Source organism: Diabrotica undecimpunctata, chromosome 8 (assembly GCF_040954645.1).
Source record: "Diabrotica undecimpunctata isolate CICGRU chromosome 8, icDiaUnde3, whole genome shotgun sequence".
Lineage (NCBI taxonomy): Eukaryota > Metazoa > Arthropoda > Insecta > Coleoptera > Chrysomelidae > Diabrotica > Diabrotica undecimpunctata.
Genome location: NC_092810.1, coordinates 133,906,091 through 133,931,892, shown reverse-complemented (window position 1 = coordinate 133,931,892; position 25,802 = coordinate 133,906,091). Strand labels below are relative to the sequence as shown.

The following is a 25,802-nucleotide window of genomic DNA, read 5'->3' as shown; positions in this document are numbered from 1 at the left end:
TTAGGTAATTATGTAATAGGTCTTTAAAAACAGAGTTCAATCTAAAACTAACGTACGTATGCAGTTTAAATTTTTGAGCAAAAAATGCAAGCATGTCCTCGCTCTTTTTTTATTTATTTCAAAAATACGAAACTTAGAAATATAACAACTTCTAAAAGAGAGTCTCTTCATTATGGTACTTGTAATTTGTTGGAATATTAATTTCACAAAACAACAGTTAACAAGAAATCACTTAAAATAATTATACAAATAATTCATTTTCTCCTTATTCCGTATTTTCTGCGTCAATATGATCATTCAATTCAATAATAAATTTATTTCAACCATTAATGTGGAAGTATCGAATCTTCTTGTAGTATTCTTTAACTTTAATCACTTTGCTAATTCTTTTCTGCCAGTTTTCTTTGGGAATATTAGATACTTTTTTTAATTATCTTAATTACCTTCTTATCAAAGTTAGCAAATATTTTTGCATGCTTTATACTTATAGTATAAGAAAATAGAGAATTGTAACGGATCATTCGGAACCCATCCCCCCTTTCCTCTGCAATGTACAATAATAATTACCCGCGATCCTTTATTTTGATGTATATGACCTCTAGTTATGGAGTGCACCAGAAGAAGATATATTACGTCTGTTGACTATTTTTTGGCTTTCCATAACTGCTTGACGTTTATTTATTGTTTCAAATTTAAAGCTCATTTTCTTTTTCCAATTTTAAAGAGTTTTTTCACAGCAGTTCATGTTCTGACCGGTTGTTTCCAATTTTTTTAAATATTTCTATTGTAGTTATTTCACTGCTTCTGTAGGAATCGCATATCGTGGTTTGCAATTGTTTTATAAGTCAAGCTTCCATAGGTCTTGAAAATTTGTAGTCACATCGCTTTTGCAATGATAGGGTTCATTTTGAACTATTTTATATACAGTTGAAAGTGGTATTTCTGTTAAAATGTTTTTACACATTGAAATATAATTTCTATGTTTCAGCATTTAAATGCATTCGAAACTTCTTTACGGGTACTTTTTTTCAGGAATTACATTCACACAGCCACTGGCACTGGCACTTTCTACAAAATCAGTGTTGTAATCGTACGCAATATTTTCAACTATATTATTATATATATAATATATTATATATATATATATTATTCCACGGTCCCAACTAAAACGCTTTGCGCAGGATTCCGGTCGGTTGTAAAAAAGGGATCAGCTATCGCTGCATTTAAAGCATTCTACAATATATTATGTTACGGCGACTATACATATCTCTATATGTATTAAATAATTTATATATTTTTGCGTTTGTAGTTCTAACTGGTTATGTGAAAATGGTCACTGTATTAGAGAAACTAGTCAATCCTACCGTGAAGGATATGTTTCACTGGAATTATGTCGATTATTGTGTTCCAAGTACTTGAATATTTGGCCTCAACCCACTGGAACTGTACACTCTACACAGGAGACTAGTTTTATAAATAGCAAGTAAGTAATGAAATTTTCTGTATTTATATTTGACAAGTATACTCTGGGCCAAAATTGACCGGCCACCTTAAAAATGGGTAATTTTTGATTTCTTTTATCTCCTAAACCTGTTGTCCGATTAATATGTTATAGCCTTATTCCTTGACAATATCTTTATAATAATATTGTTGCTAAACAGGTAAATTTTTATTATATGCCGGGTGTACGAATCAAACTGTGTTTTTTTCTTAAAGTTTGCACCACCCTGATTTTTTTATCAATTTTTTCATCATTTTATCAATGAATAAAATCTTCGAAGAAAATTCAAATTAACAATATTTTGGAAATCAAAGTCTAATTGAAAAAAATGGGTATTAATAATGGGTGTGGCCGCCTCTGGCCCTTAGGACTTCTTGGAGCTGGTTTGGCAATCCATTCATGATATCCTGGATATGAGATTGGGGGATATTGTGCCACTCCCCTACCGCAGCTGTCTTCAGCTCTTCAAAGGATGCAGGGGCTGGTGCTCTTGCTCTTACCTGTCTTTTGAGGTTGTCCCAGATATGCTCAATTGAATTAAGATCGGGACTGTGTGCTGGCCATGGTAGAACTTGATTCCCGACCTCATTAAGTTACTCACGGGTAGATCTTGCTGTATGGCAACGTGCATTGTCATGTATTAGTCTGAAGTTATCACCAATGAATTTTGCAAAAGGCATGACATAGTCTTGGAGACCTACTTGCACGTATACTTGGGCACTCACACTGCCTCTACCGAACACAACAATATCAGTAAGCGCTTCGTAAGAAATACCTCCCCAAATCATTATTGATCCTCCTCGGTAAGCCACTGTTTCGGTTAGAGCGCATGCAGCAAACCTTTTATTTTGACGCCTATAGACACGTTGGCGTCCATCTGGACCTTTTAGGGCTATTCTGCTCTCATCTGAGAACCATAGCCACTGCCCTAGCAGCATCAGTTGGAACGAGTGGCATTTTTAAAATCGCAAACCATAAATAAGCACTAAAATTTCAACTTAAACAATATTCGCTCACAATGATATAAAATTACAATTTTAATTGTTAATTTTAATTACAAATTGTTCAAGAATTGTTATTAACACGGAAACAGATTTGCAACAATGTCGTACAACGACTATATGTGAAAAATACTTCGATGACACAAATTTAGGAAACAAACTGTCACAGGTAATCTAAACAAAATAATAATAAAGGTGGTGGGGTTAATTTTGCTGGTGAGTTAAATTGTCTGTATTGATGAAAAACATGGCTAGTTGTTAAACTATCTAACTTTTGTATTATTCAACACAAGCGAATGAATCAGAAAACAAAATGTTGAGAAAACATAAGGCTATAGTTAGGTTTTAATTTTAATATTTTATAAATTTTAAAATATTTCACAGGGTGATGCAAACTTTAAGAAAAAAACACAGTTTAATTCGTACAGCCGCTATACAATGAAAATTTTACCTGTTTAGCAACCATATTATTATAACAATATTGTCAAGGAATAAGGCTATAACATATTAAAAAAATCACTTAAATCGGACAACAGGTTTAGGAGATATAAGACATCAAAAATTACCCATTTTTAAGGTGGCCGGTTAATTATTTTGGCCCAGAGTGGAGTTACACTTAACACACTTGTTTTGGGAACCGCGAGCGTACGTGGTTAGTTTAAAGGCGGGTACACATATGCGAGCAGAACTGTTCGCGAACCGTTTGTGAACGCTATATTCGTTAATGTGTACGGCAGAAAAAACCGCTTGCGTACTGTTTCATCGTGACTCGTCGCGAACCAAATTGTTGCGGTTTATTCCATGACTTCAAAGGAAGCTCGTCTTTCAGTTTGGACGGCGCTTAAAGGTGGGTACACATATGCGAGCCGAACGGTATACGTACAGTACGCGTACAGATCCTTGAAAAATATTCTACATCGTACTAATCGCATACTTATCTCGATCCATGGAAAGCGACAAACCAACAACGAACACACATGTGCGAAATGATTCATTTTATTTATAATTTGGGTACTGATTTATGTTCCTGTTTTTGCTTGTTTAACAATAATAAAATTATGTACAGTAATCATTGACGTATAAATAAAGATTTTATCTTTATTTATACGTCCATGACAATAATCAGTTTACTGTTTTCTCACGTCTCTCTAGGAAGGAACACGTCATTCACACAATGTCGATTTGATGACACAATAAAAATGTTCGCTGCGTCTAGTAAGCGCCGTCCAAACTGAAAGACGAGCTTCCTTTGAAGTCGTGAAATAAACCGCAACAATTTGGTTCGCGACGAGTCACGATGAAACAGTACGCAAGCGGTTTTTTCTGCCGTACACATTAACGAATATAGCGTTCACAAACGGTTCGCGAACAGTTCTGCTCGAAAATGTGTACCCGCCTTAAGGTGGGTACACATATGCGAGCCGAACGGTATACGTACAGTACGCGTACAGATCCTTGAAAAATATTCTACATCGTACTAATCGCATACTTATCTCGATTCATGGAAAGCGACAAACCAACAATGAACACACATGTGCGAAATGATTCATTTTATTGATAATTTGGGTACCGATTTATGTTCCTGTTTTTGCTTGTTTAACAAAAATAAAATTATGTACAGTAATCATCGACGTATAAATAAAGATTTTATCTTTATTTATACGTCCATGACAATAATCAGTTTACTGTTTTCTCACGTCTCTCTAGGAAGGAACACGTCATTCACACAATGTCGATTTAATGATACAATAAAAATGTTCGCTGCGTCTAGTAAGCGCCGTCCAAACTGAAAGCCGAGCTTCCTTTGAAGTCGTGAAATAAACCGCAACAATTTGGTTCGCGACGAGTCACGATGAAACAGTACGCAAGCGGTTTTTTCTGCCGTACACATTACCGAATATAGCGTTCACAAACGGTTCGCGAACAGTTCTGCTCGCAAATGTGTACCCGCCTTTACTAGACGCAGCGAACATTTTTATTGTCTCATCAAATCGACATTGTGTGAATGACGTGTTCCTTCCTAGAGAGACGTGAGTAAACAGTAAACTGATTATTGTACATATTTTTATTTTTGTTAAGCAAGCAAAAACAGAAACATAAATCAGTACCCAAATTATAAATAAAATGAATCATTTCGCACATGTGTGTTCGTTGTTGGTTTGTCGCTTTCCATGGATCGAGATAAGTATGCGATCAGTACGATGTAGAATATTTTTCAAGGATCTGTACGCGTACGGTACGTATACCGTTTGGCTCGCATATGTGTACCCACCTTAAGACGACACAGACGACATACAGACTAATACAACGAGGAATTCGCCAGCGATGTGTGCCATACCCTTTGTTGCTTAAAATATATATTCAGGTATATAGAGGTATATCTTCGGTAAGGCATTATAACATGCAGACAATGGTATAAAAATAAACAGAGCCTTAATTAAATTGGGCTTATTAGTCCTTAAATAAATACTATCGAAATGAAAATAACGAATATGACTTATTTCGTTTGTGAAAATTTTTAATATTAATCTTATTCGCACAATAAATGATAGCTTCAAATTATTGACTATTATTGATGGAACTGTTTGTAATTATTGTATCCGTTGTAATTTTATGGCCAACTAGGAAAAAACTAGTTTTTCGAAAAAGTAATAAGAGGCAAAAAATTTTTAAAAATAATGTGTTAAACTAACGATGCTACAAAATTCATTTGATTTGAACGTACTCAAAAGTTTGGTTGATTTAGGGCTGCATACCCCCCTTAAAATTTTTCTGTGCGCTTCGATTTTGTTGTTTCTTTTTTATGAAAAATGCTTTCAGAACAAGAAAGTAACGTGTCCATTTTTATTACAAAATCTCAAGTAGTTTAGGAGATAATGCAAAAAAACAATTTTTTATTTTGTAACTCCACAGGACTGTAACTTTTTTGTCTACACTTTTGTACTAAGGTAAGTTGGATTCAATCAATTTATTTTTGTGCCCGGTATGAGTGATTTAATTTATGACATACCTTTTTGAAACACCCTGTAGTTTACTACATTCTTTTACACCTCATACTACACACTTTATCCAGCTATTTGACATTGTAGTACTTTACCTGTCAAATCAAAACTGAAAATTGAATTTAACAACTGACTAGTGTCTAATCCCAAAAAGCTTATAAAATCTTCAATATTCTAAGCTAAGTCTGAAATGTAACAAGATAAAAAAAAACAAATAAAAAATCCCTAGAAAGTATTTTTATGTCTGCTGTCCCAGTTACGATTTATGTTAAATATGTGTAGATATTGTCATGTTGGTATCATTTTACTTTTTTTTCTTCTTTGATATCGCCGCCATATCTGCGTTTTTGTCAGTTAATATTCAGAGTTCCTGCTGAATTTTTCACACATCTAAATATACATTTGCAATGTTTGCTAATATTTTATTTACAAGGTTTAAATATTTAAAATACTATAATAAATTATGAACTTTTATCTTTGCAGGGAAATAATTAGATTATCTTGAATATATTAATTTCTTATTATATTTGAAAAGGTCAAAGTCTTCGAGATCACGGTTAACTGCTGTTTTTTTATGTTTCTATTATAACGTATATTCTACGTAAACGCAGATGATCATCAAAAGTTTATTAGTTAAAGTAAATAAAAAAAGATGAGAAATATCTACGTCTAATAAAATACAACACACTTTATACTTTTTTTATTTCACCCCATTTATTTTAACAATATCTTCCTTCCGTTGGAACAATAAGTCCGACGTATGTCTAGTACATATTATACACACAACCAAATGGAATCATCTGATATTTCTTATTATTTTAAGCCAATTTAAAAAAACCAACCTAGAAAGTCAAATAATACTTATTTTAAAGCAATTTAATCACCAATACATAGAATTAAAGAAACACATAAATTCTTAAATAATATAATTGAAACTATTTCTTTTTTTTGAAGTCAATAACATACAAAATTTGAATGCACAAGAAATGATATTTAAATTGTTTTTATGTATTTATGTTTTTTGTAGTAGTCAGTATTATTCACCGTAGGTCTTGTATAAGCTCCATTTCGCGTGGGCATGCGTCAACAGTTTATTGCAGTGTGTTTTCTTTCTTCAAGAGCAGCTTGTACTAGCTGTACGGTGTTTTGTGGATTATCGGATGAGCAAACAAGCCACTACAGAATAGTGATATCTTCTGATTCAAGGAAGTCTGTAGTGACTCTCCTGGTTTCATCTGAAAAAAGCACATGTTGCCAGTTTCCAATGTTCCGGTTTTGTTATCAAAGACACCAATTTAGGCGATCAATCTTGTGCTGCCTGGTTAACTCGGGAACCCGTAACTGTCTACTGCTGTTAGTGCTGTATAGTACTTGGACAAGAAGTCTTCATCTTACCGTTTCAACTAAAACAATTACACCTGTACGTTGAAAAAGCTGCTTTTGGAGTTGCAGGTGAGAAATTGTTGGATCTGTTGTAACTATTTGGACAATAAAACGATCGTAACTAGCCGTTGTTACTTTTTGGCGACTTTATTTCAGTCTATTTTCACGTATTCGTATACGTAGCATAGGTTTTTGATACAACGCACAGTGTTATGCCTACCACTGCAGCTATGTTCCTTTGAGACATTCCGTGCTCCACAAGACAAAAATCAAATTTTAGTTTTTGAAAGCGAAAGTTGGTTTATTAATTTTCATTCAATTTACTACTAAAACAAAAAATCTGTCCGTACTGGGCTGTGTCATCTGATTGTTTTATTGGTTTGTTTATTTTTAATAAAACCTTTTTCTCCCCCAACAGACATCTGTCTTTTGTCTTTATCTTTATATTTGTCTTTGAAGAATTTCCAAATTAGAATTACTGACTGTACCATAATTGTATACATACGGGTTTTATTAATTGCAGATTTGTAGATTAGCATTTTGTTTTCTGTTGTTAACTGCGATTTTCTATCAATCATAAAGTAGAGTTTAGGTGCGTTCAGTTCAATTTGTTTTTTTTTTATTAATTTATGCTTCTGTCAAGCTAGTCTTCTATCCAAATGTATACCTATAGAACTAACTATTTAAATAAACTAGAAGTTTCCCATTTTTTAATTTTGTTTTGATTCGTTTGCAAGTTCTGTGGTGCTTTTTGCTGCTTTATATGTGACGCCAGAACAGCCGTGTGAGGATCATATGTGACAGCTGTGGTTAACTCTAGTAGTTGATAAGTTAGCAGTAAGTAACAAATATAAAACAGGGCAAATAACGCTGCCTTGGGGAATACCAGACTTAACTTCGACTAGCTCGGACCGGGCCTCGTGCTGTTTAATTACAGGTTAATGATCGGATAATGGTAAGATTTCAAGATAAGATAATAATGGAGGTAAAATTTTTCTTAAGTTTATATAGTTTCCTTGATGAAAAATGAAAATAGATCTGATAAGGTTTTTCGAGGAATCTTTGTATTTGATTAGCTGCCTTTTCTTATAGGCGAATAGGCCTGACATGGGCAGCATTTGGCAAACTAAGCCATATTCTAAAAAGTTCAATTCCCATGTGTCTCAAGCGAAAAGTTTATAACCAATGTGTTTTGCCTGTACAAACTTATGGAGTAGAGACTTTAACACTCACGCAGAAATCTGCGAATAAACTAAGAGTTACACAACGAGCCATGGAACGTGCAATGCTGAATGTGATCCTCCGAGACCACATAACAAACCGACAAATCAGGCAAAGATCAGGAGTTCAAGACGTCATCGAAAGAACCACGAGACTTAAGTGGAACTGGGCAGGACACTTAGCCAGAACACAAGATGGACGATGGACAAGACGAATTATGGAATGGAGGCCCAGAAATTATAAAAGAAGCCGAGGACGACCACCGACTAGATGGACCGACGACATAAAAAGAGTAGCGGGAAACTGGCTACAAGCGGCCCAGTGTAGAGAACACTGGAAAGAACTGAGGGAGGCCTATGTCCAGCAGTGGACGGGATTGGCTGATTGATGAATCGTAGGGTTTATAAACACTTTTTAAATATTCTGCAAATGCATTTGCCTTTTTCCTATTATGTGTAGTTCAGAGTCCAGAGTTGTCTCTTATCGGGGATATTTTTGTTACGGAGGCTGCTTAATTTTTCGTGTTCCACGTCAGATAGAAGAACTGTTGCTTCTGTAAATGTTGTTCTAGTAGCTAGATAATAAAAAAATATTTACACTCAATATCTGATACCAACTTTAACACACATCCGATATCAAGAATGGGAAACCTACTAATAAAACTCGTACGGAAACAAAGACAACAATTCATAGGAAAAGGATGCAGAAAAAAAAGTAATTCCCAAAAACAAGATATACAAATAACACAGAGGTGCTCAGAAAAATAATAAAAAAATCAATCCATCAATAAGAAATTATTTGGGCATTGTTCATTATATTTTAATTTTGTAGTGCACGTGACTGAATTTGTATTCTGGCAACGTCGCCATAATTCAGGTGGTATGACAGGTGCTCTTCTAAGGTACCTCTCAGTCGTTCACTTTCATTACAAGAGCATTGTACAAAACAATAAAAGTAAAGTTTTAATCGAAACATTTCTTCTCAAGATTAGCTACATCATAATCTGAAACAAGATATACTAACAACTACACAAGTTACAATCAAGTTTGGTTCTTCGCGCCGGATTCTTAAGAAGCAATTATATAAAACAATAAAAAAGAAAACAAAATATTAATACAAAAGAAAAAATAGAATTGTCTAAATTTAACACTAGAATAAATTGTTTATTCACTGTGTCTTTTTCTAAAGCCGAAAGACACAAATGTCTCAAGGAACGGATCATCGGTTTTGATACTGTTTTTATTTCTGCCACTTGCGAGACTCCATCCTTTCCAGAGAATAAACGTAGAATTCTTTCCATTGGCTACTTGCCTGAAGTTTGTTGATCATTTTTTATTAATACCTATGTACCAACAGTAAGCGGAGTAGCCTGGCTTTGCGATTTATATTGGAAGCGTAGCTGTGAAATGTATTCTTCTGTGAATCTTTTTCAAAATTGTTGATATAATTGTTGAATTGATTGAAGTCTGGACAGTTTGGTTGGCGAAACTTCTAATACGTCCGGCTCAGGAAGCATTTTTTAATTGGCCGTCCAATTACAATGGTATGTTTAAAAATTATTACCAAAAATACTTATGGTACAGCTCATTTGCATTTATGTTGTATTATATTCGAAGTTTTTTCGACAGTAACAAGGCATGTGTCACGCTTCAACCACATATTATACCCCTGGCTTCACCCAAGATAATAGGCTTATTTAAGCTACCTTGGTTCCGAAGAAGCCAAGGGGCGATCCTTTAGAATCGACCAGAGACCTGACCTAGAGATGCTTTCGCCGTAGATAGGGATCGAATCTAAGCTTTCTTCGTGTTAGACATACATTCCACTATTTCAGCTATCTGACCCGCATGTAATTAATTATTAACACGGTTTATTATATTTGTTAATTCGTACTTTTTTTAGGAACATAGTTTTTTATTTCAATGGACCAGTAAATACGATGGGCCATCTAAATAAATTCACACACTATTTCGAAGAACAGCTAAAAAAAGAAGAACCGTTTTCCTGTGAAGACAATTTATATGATCTCAAAGTATATTTAACCCCTATAAATGATGATTTAAGTTTAGACTTACACACTGATGAATCGTATACCATAAAAATGGATTACAAAGGTAAGATTTAATTAAGTATGTAAATAACAACTCTATTGTCCTTAATTAAAAGATGCATAAATACCATTCTTCAATTTTATATTAGACAATTAAACACCGACAACTTTTGGCACTCGTCGTAATGATTCTTTCTTATTTTTCTCTAAACTTTTTGAAGTATTACTTTAAATATTTTTTAACAATGTAAAATTATTTTTTTACACCCTATATCTGTGAATTTTTCCAATTTTTTTGTTACTAAAACTTGTTTTTATTTATATTTATTTGGACGCATACATACTACATTTAAGTGTATTTTAAGGTAGCGACCTCTACGCCAATATTACGGCACCGACGGTGTTTGGAGTAAGGCATGGTATAGAAACATTACTGCAATTGCTGATACCTATAAATGAGGACGGCACGAAATGTTTAGTTACTGTAAACAATCTTGTACTAACTGACAAACCCAAATTTCATCACAGAGGCCTCTTAATCGATACTGCCAGAAATTATTTAAGCATTAATAGTATCAAAAAACAGTTGGAAGGCATGGCTGCTTCTAAACTCAATGTCTTACACTGGCATGTAACTGATACGCAGAGCTTTCCATTAGTTTCGCCTAGGTTGCCCAATATGACGAGGTAAGCCATTTAACAGAATTCCAATTATTTGCTCATTTGCTTTATTTAATTTTGATTAATTTAAATGTTTTAATACACAGACCAAAATTTTAAATCATATACGTCTGTAAACATAATATAGAAGTCGTTTAAAAAGTTTATGTAGTCGTTTAAAAGTAAATATATCTATGAATTTTATATGTAATGAATTTTATACAGGGTGGTCCTTAAGTAATTGTACAAAAGGAAACAATAGATTCTACACTTTAAATATTACGTTTTAAGCCACATTGCTTTAATAAAATGTTGATATTAAGAAAGATACAGGGTGTTAAAGTGCAAATTTAAAATTTTATTTTTTGCTATAACTTTCACTTTTGTAAACATTTATGTATAAAAATTTACAACTGGGTACTTTTAAATATGAGAAATTATAATTTGATTTAGCTAATAGAGGGCGCCACATATGCCACATATGGGGCATAAATTTGCACTTAACTTTTTTGCTCTTTAAGTTACCTGTATTTGTGACAAAAAATATTAAGGATACATTATTTTAACAAAAAAAAGGTATACCTGTTAATAACTTCAAAACTTAACAGTTTTCGAGAGAGTCGCATTTTATAAATCAGCTGCATAATTCTGATTTAAAGCAGCTACTCCAGGAAATGAAGGAAAAATAGACAAAAACATTAATTCTTCTGAATTTTGGTATAAAATACCTTTAAGTAAAGTTAATAGTTAACGAAATATTAAATAAAATAAATATATAAGCAGGATAATTAATAATAGGATTTGACAAAATAACAGAATAATAGAATTTTACATCAAATATTTTACGTTTTATGTTAAATTAAAGTCATAATCAAAATATTTTGTTTACAAACCAAACTAAGAAATAGTTAAACTAAATAACATAACATTTTATCAAAGTAAGTGTTCGATATGTCCACCATTTTCTTTAATTCATTTGTCAATATATTCCATAAAAGATCGTCTCATATTAAATAGCATCATTGGTTCTAAAGAAACTGCTGCAGTATTTATTTCTTCCCATAGTTGGTTGCGAATGTTTATGGGATTCTTATAAACACGTTGACTGAATGTGCCCCATACACCAAAATCAAGCGGATTAAATTCTGGGCTACATGGTGGCTATAATGTATAATGGATGAATATATTCTTTTGGCTACATATCCAAATCTTATGGTATATTGTGGAACTACATCTTATTTGTCGCAGAGGTTTAATAATGTATTAAACTGTGATGTATCTCGTTCATTGGTTACTTATATACACACGGAATAACCTATGGATGACATTACTTATTTATATAATTACGTTACAGCTTACGAGTAACTATAATTACATCTCGAACAAATGGACTATTATGATTTACTAACGAACTAATATTATGCTGAACTAAAATGCCTGTGTGTTTACTGTGTAATGAATAATAAGTATTTTTTTGGGATTTTTTATGAATTAAATAATTATATTAATATCTCACCACATTGCCAAGAAATATGACTACCACAACCAATTCAACGTTCAGACAAGTTGTAATTAAGTATGTTCTCACTGCCTTCTCTCTAGAATGTGGAGGTATACCACCACATATTCTGGGTTTTCAGCATTTTACAATAAAGATAAAGTAATACAAAGCCAGTATAGAAACTTAAGAAGCGATAGAAAAGGGAAATTGTAAATATAATGACGTCATTGTCATGCCAACGTCTGAATACGGACACGGCACCCAAAGAAGAAAATGAAGATTTTTTTCTCCAATAAGACATTTAGCAGCCATAATAAAGCATTTTGTGATGTAACATTATCATCTTTGAGTTATTTTAATAAGAATAAACTATGAATGATGCTTATCTACAGATATTCAGTGCTTTACCGCACAAATATTATTATGCAGGTGACTTATAAAATGCGATTATCTCGAAAACGATTGCATTTTGAGATTACTAACAAGTAAACCTTTTCTTTGTAAAAAACATGTGTCTTTAATATTTTTTAACACAAATATAGCTAATTTAAAGAGCAAAAAAGTTAAGCGCAAATTTAAGCCACACATGAGACATATGTGGCGCCCTCTATCAGTTACATTAAAGTATGTATAAAATTATAATTTATCCTACTCAAAAGCATCCAATTGTAAATTTTTGTGTAAAAATATTTACAAACGTAAAAGTTATAGCGAAAAATAAAATTTTAAATTTCCACTTTAACACACTGTCTTTCTTAATATCGACATTTTATTAAATCAATATTTTAAAGTGCAGGATCTACGGCTTCTGTTTGTACAATTACTTAAGGACCACTTTGTATATAATTAATCCTGGTGGGATGAAATACGTATAAACGAATATACAGTAGAATGTATATGTAGTACTTGTGGTAGAATTAAACGGACATTTGTTCAACAAATTAGGATGGCGATACTGCTTCCATTTAGAGCGTACTAAGTCTTGTAATTACTTCCAATCCGAAGGACCACCCACTGGCGTGGGAAATAAGAACACAAGCAGTTCAAGCAATACGTAATTTAATAATTGAATGTTACTACAACTAAGTTAATATCTAGCCAAAGTTTTAGCGCAAGTTCTTTATTGAAATAGCCCCGATCACTGTCTATACACTGGTCCACGATACACTACAAACACAAGCACTGATACAGATTAAATATTACTACTAACTATCACTTCAACTAAGGACGTTTTCTTATATATGAATAAACTTGATAACTAATGAGCGTTCAGCTTTTAACTCTAAGCTATATAACGATAACTACAATGCGCGAGATAAAACTCTAAAAACAAGAAGCGACCAGCTCAGCTGGGACACAATTTGATACTGATTACGCGATAGTCTAAAAACTCTTAAACCAAAAATGCGTCGAATTATATCGAATTCGAAACTGAAAACTAACTAATATGCGAGCGACCAACTAAGCTGTGGTACAACATTATACTGACTTAAAATAACGATTTTCAATACCTGACTATTGCAAGGGTTTTTCGAAGGCGGGGGATAACTCCGATAGTTCTATACAGATGTAAGTAAAAACCGACCTTTTGAATTCTTGTCTATTGTTTGGAATTGGTCGGAGAAAGTTAATCTACGGGTAAACATATCTTTTAAATAGATTTTCGACTTTCATCGAGAACTTACCTAGGTAGAAGTTAAGAATTGTAAGTTAATTGCTACAAGTGGCGTAGCAACACTTGGATACATTTCTTACAGAAATTTATCCATCTTGTATTTCTATTTACTCTTTCTAAGTACAAGAAACCAATTCACCAAAGATTCTTGCTTAGATGGGGAGATACTTTGTGGAATGCAATTTTAGATTCCCCATGTATTTCTTTTTATCTTTTTCATCGTCTTTTTCACCTTGCAATTTATAGATGCAAGTTTCTAAAGTTTCCTTTCGTCTACTAAGTTCTATTTTATAGTTTTATATGTAATGTTTAATAAGGAAATAAAATGTCATATGCTACTTACTATACACTTTTAGCAATCGAGACTTATAAATCAAATTTGGGAATTTAAGACTTTTACCTGTACCTATTAGTCCATTCTTTTACGGTTTTTGCTCCACACTTTAAAGAACCGCTTCGATTGACATGAAATTTGAAATGTAAATAGAAAACATGTCAAAGAAAAAAATTTATAGTGTCCATGTGCACTTTTACCCCAGGGTTGAGTGCTCTACCAGCATTGGGTTTGTTTCAAATAAAAAATATAGCTGAGATAATTTAAAAAAATAAGTTTTTTAACACTTTTTGTGGAGAATGAACCATCCTCCCAGAAACAATGCTTGAAGTGACCTGCGATTTTGAATGTCAGCTACGGGCGCGAAATCAATTTTAAATAAAATTTGTATAAAATAAAATAAAATCAACTCGACGGTAAAAATTCTATTTCTTTTGATTAGAGTGTGCTATTGATAAAAACCAAAATGAGTTTTAAAGGCGAAGAGTGCGGCTTTTGTACACAATTTTTGTATTTTACCAAAACTCCGAACCTCGTGCACTTTTACAAATTGTAAACAATTACCAAAGCGCCCTTAAACCAGTAAGAAGCCTACTAGAACCCAGATTTTTCTGAGTATATTTATGCATACCTACGCCGTTACATATACGGTACGGGCCCTGCTGTAGAACATGCTAATGTGGTATATGTTACGGCGTGGGCGCTGAAAGTGTTTAAATATGAATATTGTGAATATTACGAACCAGATTTGGATGATACAATTTTCGACAGGCTGAAGAGTCTGTGAAAGAGTTAGTGACGCCAAATGTGCCAGAAGTGTTCAACGAACTGCCTTCTTCTTCTGTGAACATCAGTTCCAGAGGAAAAAAATCGGTAAAAAGGAAATACAATGATTTCTACTTCAAAATTGGATTCGCTGAGACCGGTGACGACAAACCACAGTGCGTAATTTGCGGCAAAGTGTTGCCAAACTGTTCAATGTTTCCAGCTAAAATGCGTCGTCATTTGTAAATGGTGCATCCAGAATGTAATGATGTGTAACTGACACATGCCCAAAAAACTATAACCTACCATTTAAAACAGTTAACGAAAATGCTTTGATGGCGTCAAACTTAGTCAGTTACCGTGTTGCTCAAGCAGGTGATGGGTTTCCATACCATCGCGGAAAACCTCATAAAGCCGTGCGTCAAGGACATAATTGAATGTATGTTGGACGATAAAGTTAAGAAACTAGTAAGCACGGTACCTTTGTCAAATAATACAATCTCGCGCCGCATCGTGACTTGGCAGAGGATGTGAAAGCTACCTTACTTTCTTGAATAAAAGTTTTCACTACACATAGATGACTCAACAGATGTAGCTGAGTTGGCAATTTTAATAGCATTTATGCAGTTTCAGCATTTTTTCCAGAGTCTTTTCAAGAGGATCTATTTTTTTGCAAACCATTGACAACTGGTGCCGAAATTTTTAAGTTAATAGAAAGCTTTTTCGCAGAGGATAACTGCGTCAATGGGTACACAAACAGCTCGAAGGTGATGACTGGAAGAACGTCGGGCGTCATTTCAAGAATAAAGGAGAAAGCCAAGAAATGCAGCAGTAACAACTGTATCCTCCACCGCCATAGCCTCGCTGTGAAAAAAATGCCGCCTTCCTTAAAAGTAGTCTTGGACGAAACAGTGAAGATAATTAATTTTATCAAATCACGACCACTGAATACAAGGCTGTTTAGAGTGATTTGCGATGCAATGGGTAATATATTTGTCTTTACTTCTTTATACAGAAGTAAGGTGGCTTTCTCGCAACAAATATTTAGGTAGACTCTTTGAAATGAGAGCTGAAGTTAGAACCTTTCTAATTAACAGCAATTTTGACTTTGGTGATCGATTGTGTAACGAGCATTGGTTAATTAAATTGGCATATTTAACAGATATTTTTAACAAGGTCAATGAACTTAGTCTCTCATTTTAGGGAAAGACAATAACTGTCTATCACGCCAATGATAAAATACAAGCATATGGGAAGAAATTAATTTTTTGGGCAGAATTAGTGAAAAATAAAAATCTGGATAGCTTTCCACTAATCACAGACTTTAAAAAAGAACTGGATTTGGACATGCCTAAAGCTGTCTTTAACGAGTTCCACACTTATCTGCTAAATTTACTTAAAACCTTCCATAATTATTTTCGTGAGGAATTCCACGACAAAATTAAAGAAAACTTCTGGGTTGCCGATCCATATCTTGCAATGTTAAAAAAACCAATTTTCTTAACATCTCAGCAGTATGAATGCCTGATCGATTTGACATCGGATTCTGCGATAAAAAATATTTTGAAAGTAAATCGCTAGTAGATTTTTGGTGTCCACCCAAAGACGAATTTAAAATTTTGTCAGATAAAGCAAAAATTATTCTTCTCCCTTTTGCAACAACATACTTATGTGAAGCAGCATTCTCTACCTATCTGTAGATCTCGACTAAATGCGGAACCTGGCATTCGATTGCAGTTATCCCAAATTCAACCGGATATTACCAACCTGTGCAAATAAAGGCAGCCTCATTCTTCGTATTAAAATAAAGATATTACGTTTTTGAAGATTTTTGTTTTTGTTATATGTAATTAAGTTTCTTATGTTTGCGATAGAAAAAAAAATTTAATAAAGTGAATAGAAAATGTAATGGGTAGTATCCCCCCGCCCCCCATAGTGCTCCTCGACCAAAGAACTTTGGGAAACGGTGCATTAGGATTTCAAAAAAGTTTGAAAATTTGATTTAAAAAGCTTACGAGAAGGAGTCTTCCACCTTCCGGTTTTAGAATTAAGGTTAGCGCCTTTTTTAGCCATGCCGGGCCTGTTTTTAACATTTTTTTTTAATATTTTTTATTTTATTGTTTATCAGTTAATAATTTACTTAGAATGTATTTTTAGTTTCCAGACAGTCATCCGTTTAGACCAGGCGAAAAGTTCGGGTTCGTTCCGAAAAATATTCCCATGGGATTTTTTAGCATGATCACTTTCATAAGATACTCCAAAATAAGGTTCAAGAGGTCACCCGAGCGCAAAGTTGTTCAAATTTTTTTAATCAATTTTTTTTAAACAAATTGTAACAATTAATTTTTTCGGTCTGGACAATTTTTGTTTGAATTTTTTGGACCATTCTGAACAATTGAAACAAAACAGGACCGTATTAGCTTGGCGTATATTGTACAATAGTTACAAAAGACCAACACATGGTTTCATTAATGGAACAAAAATCAATAATCGCTTTTTAATTACATTAGTGTTCAAAACATAAATAATATGAATAATTGTTATTTTAGATGGATGATAAAATAATTGTAAATCTCATCACTTGTTTTCTTATAGATTTGGAGCATATAGCACTAAGAAAGTTTACACACCAGAAAATGTTAAAGATATTATTGATTTCGCAGAAACTAGAGGAATAAGAGTTCTTGTCGAAATAGACGGTCCATCTCATGCAGGCATGGGGTGGCAATGGGGTTTCAGTGCCGGTTTGGGATATCTTGCAATATGCGTGAATAAGCAGCCATGGAGATCTTTTTGTATTCAACCTCCATGTGGACAGTTGAATCCTTCTAATCCAAAACTCTATGATGTTTTGACTGAATTATATAAAGATATTGTAGATGTCACCCCAGATAGACATATGTTCCATATGGGAGGTGACGAGGTAGGTAAAATCTAATTATTTAAAATTATTGTATTATATTTGATATAACATACGTAAAAAACATACAGATAAACTTAAAATATGTTAATATAAATGGAAGAGACAGGATTCGTGCCATCAGGACATGTGCGTCGCTTCGATTCGAGTCTATTTCATCATACGCGAAGCACGGCTATCGTAACATAGTGGTAAAAACGTATGTTTTTATTAAATAGGTAACTGAATTTTAAAACTGGTAAAATTTCACTGTTTGGAAGAATCATTTCATCGTTTAACCGCCGAATATCCTCAAATTTAAATGTACACAGCAACCCTCGAAAACTGCCCGTTCGATTTGAATTTTCTTCACAGAAGAAATCACAGAATATTATATAATTAGTATATTTATTTGTGCTTCCCTATAGCAGACTTTACCACGAGCTGCCTTACAGTGTAGCCGATTCTTGTTCACAAGTAGCAGTTATTGTCATACAATCCTGAATTCTTCGACACAGCGATTATAACCGTCATAAAAATACAAAAAACAAATTATTTTTTTCAATAGTAATTATTGAGCACACAAGTGTAATGAAATAAATTTTATTTACAAGTTGCGTTTCGTTGCATATTTAAGTTTATAAACTAAAAATCGATATTTTACATTTCATTCCCAATCCTTTACAAACAATTGGCAACTTTGTACTTTGTAAAGAAAAGCAACGGTAACACTACCGCATGTGCGGAAGCAAGAAACGTTTATTTACATAAGCGGTTCTGGCGGGAGTGCATGTGAGCGTTGATTGATGTGAGGCATTGTGTGATTATATTTTGTGTTCTTGAAGTATGTGGCGATAAACCGAGTGTTTTAACAGAGTTGTTCCAAGAGGAGAAGTTATCAAGGTATTGTAAGCAGAAAAATGGCATCAAATGTTAGTCAAGCGGTCGACATTTGATGCCATTTTTCTGCCATTTATTTGTAGCAATTTAACAAAAGTATGTACATTGGAAAATAGAACAAAAATAAAGGACAAGAAAAAGGTAAAACTACAGGTAGAAAAAATATTGTTTTGGATGGCGACACAAGAAATTTTATACGTCGAAAAATTCATTCATTTTGTTTTCGGAGTGAAATTCCAACACTGAAAAAAATTTTTCAAGAGCTCGAAAACGATGACTTTTTTTGGCATAGGCATTTGCCATTCAGCCAGTCACAACTTTTTTAAGTTCTTCCCAAAGAAAAGACAAGAAAATAATTATCACAATGGATATTTGGTTATGAGAAGACCTACAGATTGTAGGGGTTAGAAGATGGAGGGAAATTGCCAGGAATCGACAGGAGTGGCGACTTCTTTGTGAGCAGGCCAAGATCCACAACGGATTGTCAAGCCACTAATGATGATGATGATATTTGGTTATGAGTAAAGGAGCAAACATGGTTACTCGCTTCTCGTCCAGGGACACATTAAGACATTAAATTAAAACATAAACTAGAACGATCTTGCCCAAGATATCTCGTAGTGTATCAATCAGCACTACGTTCGAAATGAACTTTAGATATGTAAAACGCAACAGAAAAAGTATGTTATTAGAAAAAAATGAAATTATTGTATAGAGAAGTAAATATTTAACATACGTAAAATTTGCAGCACTGAATTGAAAATATATTATTTGGATGAAACCTGGATTAACAAAGGTCATACAATTGAAACAGTTTGGCAAGATTTAAATTTCAGAAGTAAATGCGAAGCATTTACAGAAGGCTGGTCTACAGAATTAAAAGCTCCGTTAGGAAAAGGACGGCATTTAATCATCACCCATTTGGGAAGTGATACAGTGTTCCTTGATAATTGTTTGCTTCAATTTTAGTTGTTAAGAAAAACGGAAGATTATCATGAAGAAATGACCGAAGTTTTCAAGCGGTGGTTTAAGAGAATCTTAACAAAATTAAAGCCTGGGTCTGTGGTTGTTATGGACAGTGCGCCATATCATAGTCGCAGATCAGAACAAATACCGACGACGGTATGGCGGAAAGGTAGAATTCAAGAATGGTTTACAGAAAAGGGGATTGCATACGAAGAATCAACGTTGTGATCAATCAATGATCAAAATTCAGCTACTTAACATTGCGTAGTTAAGGAAAATTAAATATCTTAAATATGCTGTGGATGAAACTGCAAAATATTATGATGTCAAAGTTCTTTAAGAACTATTAAGAAATTTCCGATTCAAGCAATACTCTTGGTAAACACTTATTTAAAAAAAAAATAGCGCACCAAAAGACCTACCTCTGTGATGGTTTGGTGAAATTGTCTTAAAATTTAATTAAAAAAAATGTGTTTAACCCTGTAAGGTCGGATAACGTCAATAGAAGTTTTAGCGTAACTTCTGCGACAACCGGGTAGCACTTTGCTGGTGTCATTCTGTATTTTTAGGGGAATGTAGAAAATAAGTTACAAAATATTTATTCATATGTTTAATTTACTGACGTTTCTATCTCTATACCAGAGACCGTTTTCAAATATACAAATGATAGTTATATTTATTTTTCTATAGCTTTTTGCTTGTGGCATTCTAAATTTTAGGGAGAATGTTGGAAATAGGCCACAATATATATATATATATATATATATATATATATATATATATATATATATATATATATATATTTACTTGTTTAATTTACTGACGTTTTGATCTCTATTCCAGAGATATATAATAATAAATAAATAAAATAAATATAACTATCATTTATCTATATATTTGAAAACGGTCTGTTTATATAGAGATCAAAACGTCGGTAAAAACAAATATATTGTGGCCTATTTCGAACAAATAATATTTAAAAAACATAATATAATTAACTTTGCGTTGATCTTTGAGGAACAGAACAATATCGATTTGATTTAAAATACTTTAACGTAGTCACAGAATATTGCTTTATAAAGAATATTCTTTGGCAATATACTGTGACATAGTCATAATGCTGAAATTAACTAAAAAAATTAAATAATTCTATTCAAATCAACAGCTGTCTGGTTTGTTTATACCACTTTTAGTAGTTTAAAATTATTCCGCCAGAGGTCAGATACTTTGTTTTCAATCGCGAATAGGGAAAGTGTCTACAAACGTTTTTCAAAAAGACTACATCTAGTAAATTTTATTTATTCTAGGTTTACATTCCATGTTGGAATTCCACCCCAGAAATTCTAAAATATTTAAAAGGTAAACCGTTAACGGAAGAAACTTACCTAGACCTTTGGTCTGAATTCCAACAAAAAAATTTGGCGGCATTTGATAAGGCAATTGGACATAATAAAACTTTCATAGTTGTTTGGACCAGTAGCTTAACTGATTCGAAAGTTATCCAAAAGTATTTGCCAAAGGAGAGGTAATGTATTTCTCTGAAATCATGTTCTTGTGAGATCTTCAATTTTATTTACTATTATATGGGAATGATTGTTGATATAAACTGCATTTTTGTTGATATAAAACACAGTTTAGTTAGTATTAGGTACTCTCTCCTCTGATGAAATATCACTTAGTATGTGTCCTATATCGTCTTCTGATTTCTTGTGAATACAGGGCCGTTTTTCAAGAATAATAATTTAAAATAATGAATAATAGTTTTCCACTTGATAAAATTGTAATACCTAGATATGTATACCTACCATTTTTCACAAAAAAATATTTTATTTTTATCGGCAGTTTTATCCTAAAATATACATTATTCTGCAGTGATTAGAGCACCAAACAAGTAAAAGAGAGCGTCAAATACTTGTTATGCTTAAAATACTTATGGTTATGATTTCTTTGCTAATTGCGAATCTCTTCACTAACCACTTTTCTGTTAACGTTTTCTTTAACAGACATTGATTTTTACGTTAATTCTTTACGTTGATAATCGATGTGTAACAAAATCATTCTACTCTTTACCTATTTCATTGTTGATTTCATTAGAGAGTTATGGACTATCTAAGTCTAACGTCACAATGGAGGGGGGGGTATTTTAAAAACCTTTACAAACACTTCTAACTCGTGTGTGTTTGTCCCATAAGAATTTATACATATTGGTTTTTTAATTGTTTGAAGAATAAATAAGGACTTTTGGCTATGAACATTCATTTTGTGCGATTGGTATTATATGTAGTTTTTGAATTTGTGAGATAAGAATCAAAGTAATAAGATATTTACCATGAATGTTTATGTTTAAGGTTATGTTATTTTGTTGTTGATTTTATCAGGGTTCTTTCAAAATAAATCAATAAATGATTGAATTTATTTACTTACGAAGTTGAAAAATATTTAAATTAATGTTTTATTCTTTCTTTGTTGCCAGTGATTTTACCCTTTAAAAGATTAAATATATTGAGCGTTTAAAAAAATGTATTTTGAATGTTGTAATAGTTTTTAAGTTTATTTTCTAGATCTGGGTATATAATGTCTAGTAAACATGTGTTAAAGATATCCAGTATTACTGAAGTTTTTAGTAATGACAACACAACTACTATTAACTATTTAAACTATGAGAAAACGAAAATATTTAGTCTTTTGTGGGATTAAATCACCAGCACTTTAAAAAGATTAAAACATTAATTTAAATACTTTTATACTTCGTAAATAAAAACAATGATTTATTAATTAATTTTGAAATAACCCTGATCAAAACAACAACAATATATCTTGAAATACAGTAAAAAATAATTAAAGTTTGAATCAAACCATAATATAACCATAAAATATGAACATTTATAGTAAATATCTTAATCATTCGATATTCTTACCTTACAAATTCACGAACAACATTTAATACCAATGGCACAGAATGAATGTTCATACCGAAAGGTCCTTATTTATGCTTCAAACAATTAAAAACCAATGTTTCCAACTTCGTATGGGACAAATACACACAAATTAGAATTACTTGGAAAACGTTTTTAAATCTCCGCCCATTGTGACGTTAGAGCTTAGGTAGTCCATGGGAGTGTTATTTTAAACTCATAAAAATTGAATTATGGTGTATAATAATTATTTTACATTCCCCATTTTTGTTCTTTAATCAGTATAGTATTTTAAGATAAAAGTAGAAATAAAATAAAATAAATTATAACGCATTTTAGGTACATTATTCAAACTTGGATACCAGAAAGTCAAAATAATCTGATAACGGAACTTGCAAATCTTGGATATCAAATTATTATATCAACTAAGGACAAGTGGTACCTTGACCACGGTTTTTGGGGCACGACGGAGTATCATAAATGGAAATCCGTTTACAATAATCGAATGTATGATAAATATGTCAAAGGTATTTTAGGTGGTGAGGTGAGTAAAACAATTCTCTTTATTATTATAAAACTTGTGTGTTTTTTGCCTCTCAAACTTTTTATATATATTTTTGGAGTAAACCACAAAAATTGTAAATTAAATTATTTATTTTGACTTCCACATCGGAAGAGATTATTAAATACACATTTAGAGGCATTTTTTAAATAAATATTGGTCCCATGGGCCACCTTGCATGAAAACAAAAGACGAAAATTTTGGTGCAATGCTTATAGTTCGTCAGATATTAAAAAAAAGAGATTCTTAGGTAGAGTGTAAGGAAGTGGTGAAGCATCTAAAAGGTCGGGCTTGCTCAATATGTGTATGTGCACAAGAAAATAGTTTAAAGTTGACAATATTCTATGGCTATTAAAAGCAGTATTATGTGTTAGAATGATAAAAAAAATCCTCTTAAATTATAAGAAGAATCAAGGACAAAACCATTTGTTTTTTTTTTTCCAACTATTTAGTATGGAAGCAGAATATAATGCGGTTTAGTGTCGCATATTACGTTTGGATTATTTGTTAGATGTAATAAGCATCTGATGGGCTTTAATTTTAAAAAATAATCAGCATTAGATAATTAAGGTTAAAAAATAATGACGAAGTATAATCTTTCCCAGCAATCTCTGATCCAAATTGAGGGACAAAAAATAAATTTATCTCGTAGAGTCTACGATATAGACTGAAGTGTGCGTTAGACTGTGAAAAATTGTTAGGTTTGTAACAATTAATCGGCCTATTTAAATAATATAAATGAATATATTGTTAAATATATTTTTGTTTATAGATAATCTTATCAAGAAAATTGTATAATTCAAACCGCATTTATATATTTTCTAACCACCACTAATAATCATGGTTGATGTGCTATACTTTTGCCCACTAAAAATCTATTGATATTCTCTTTTTCAGGTCTGCATGTGGGGAGAGTTGGTAGACGACAACAATATAGACAGCAAAATATGGCCTCGAGCAGCTGCCGCAGCTGAGAGATTATGGACTTACCCTAGCACTGATGCCACTTCTGCCCAATATAGATTTTTCTCCCAGAGGGAGCGTTTAATCAAAAGAGGAATATCCTCTGAAGCTGTTATGCCAAAATGGTGTGTTGAGAACGAAGGAGAATGTAGTACATATTTATAAACTAGAAATATGTGTGCCATTTTATTAAAAGACTAATCGTTGCTTAATTTGTGCCAATGTAAATAGTGTATAGTGAATTTCACGATACAAAAATGAATCAGTTTAATATTATAGTGAATTATAAAATAAAATATGTCGAATTAATACTACAATTATTTAGTTTTGGGTACAGTAGATTGCGTATCTAGTAGTAAAAGCAGCACATTTCTGAACAACAATGCAGGTCAACAAGAACCGAAGTTCGGAAATATGTTTGTACTACTCATACTTTTGTTTTTTTAGATCGCATGTAATATTAGGTACATAAAAATGCATCCTTAACCGAATAATGCCCAGCGTTGCGTTTTCGCAACAGTTGACATAGCCCTATATGGCGTCATCTTTTGGAAGGACTTATTTTGCCAGTCAAAGCTTAGATTTATTTCACAACAGTTTCCTATGTATGTTTTAATGGAAATTGGTCGCAAAACTTTCTTTCTTGGTTTACATTAACAGATGGCATATTGAAAGTTGTAGGTTAATTTTGACTTCTGTGATCACGTGTTTTAGTTAGTAGTAAGTCGTTTCTGACAACAACAACATCAGTCAAAAAATACAAACACGAATTCTTAACGGTAATAAGTGCTTTTATGCATACAAAGACTTAATGAAAAGTAGGTTACTGAATGGTGAGTCTAAGCTTAGAATCTACAAAACAGTAATTAGACCAGTGGTCACATATGGATGTGAAACGTGGACCCTCTGAACCACTGATGAAAATCAACTGAGAATATTTGAGCGCAAAATACTAAGGAAGATATTTGGATCAACCCAATGCAGCGATAGTTCGTGGAGAATTAAAATGAACCATGAGCTGGCTGAACTAATGTAGAGCGCAGATATTGTTAGATTTGTAAAAGTCACAAAGACCAAACTGGCTTCGTCACCTAGAAAGAATGCCAGTTAATCGAGCTGTAAAAGTAGTCCAGAGATGTAAGCCCCAAGGAAACAGAACAAGAAGAAGGCCCCGTAAAAGATAGATAGACGACGCAGAGAGGGATCTTAAAACCATAAACTTCAGGCAGTGGAGAAGGAAAGTATCTGATAGGGCAGAATGGAAGAACATTGTTAAGCAGGCCAAGACTCACAAAGGGTTATTTCTAAAGGGGCGCCATTAGAAGAAGAAGAAGAAGAAGTAGTTTGTGTACAAATTAACTATAAAATAATTTGGTTTTTGCTATGAACGTATTGTTAAATCATTGAAAAAGATAGATCTATCAAGTAATGGCTATTATTTTATCTGTGTTAGTTGGTACAACTACCCAATTATCAGTGTTGCGTTGTCGCAACACGGGGCACA

At 32.8% G+C, this 25,802-nt stretch overlaps 1 protein-coding gene across 2 annotated transcripts in view; it reads left to right on the top strand.

Annotated features, from left to right (window-relative positions):
* Nucleotides 1–24,615, top strand: part of LOC140448045 (chitooligosaccharidolytic beta-N-acetylglucosaminidase-like) — a 75,389-nt gene extending 50,774 nt beyond the window's left edge. For both annotated transcript variants that reach the window (XM_072541090.1, XM_072541089.1), the window contains exons 3-9: nt 1,310–1,483; nt 10,011–10,222; nt 10,524–10,845; nt 17,689–18,016; nt 21,166–21,383; nt 23,113–23,317; nt 24,233–24,615. In XM_072541090.1, coding sequence (XP_072397191.1) covers nt 1,310–1,483; nt 10,011–10,222; nt 10,524–10,845; nt 17,689–18,016; nt 21,166–21,383; nt 23,113–23,317; nt 24,233–24,463 — 1,690 coding nt within the window. In that variant the 3' untranslated portion in view covers nt 24,464–24,615. The remainder of the gene's footprint in view (nt 1–1,309; nt 1,484–10,010; nt 10,223–10,523; nt 10,846–17,688; nt 18,017–21,165; nt 21,384–23,112; nt 23,318–24,232) is intronic.
* Nucleotides 24,616–25,802: the final 1,187 nt, after the last annotated feature.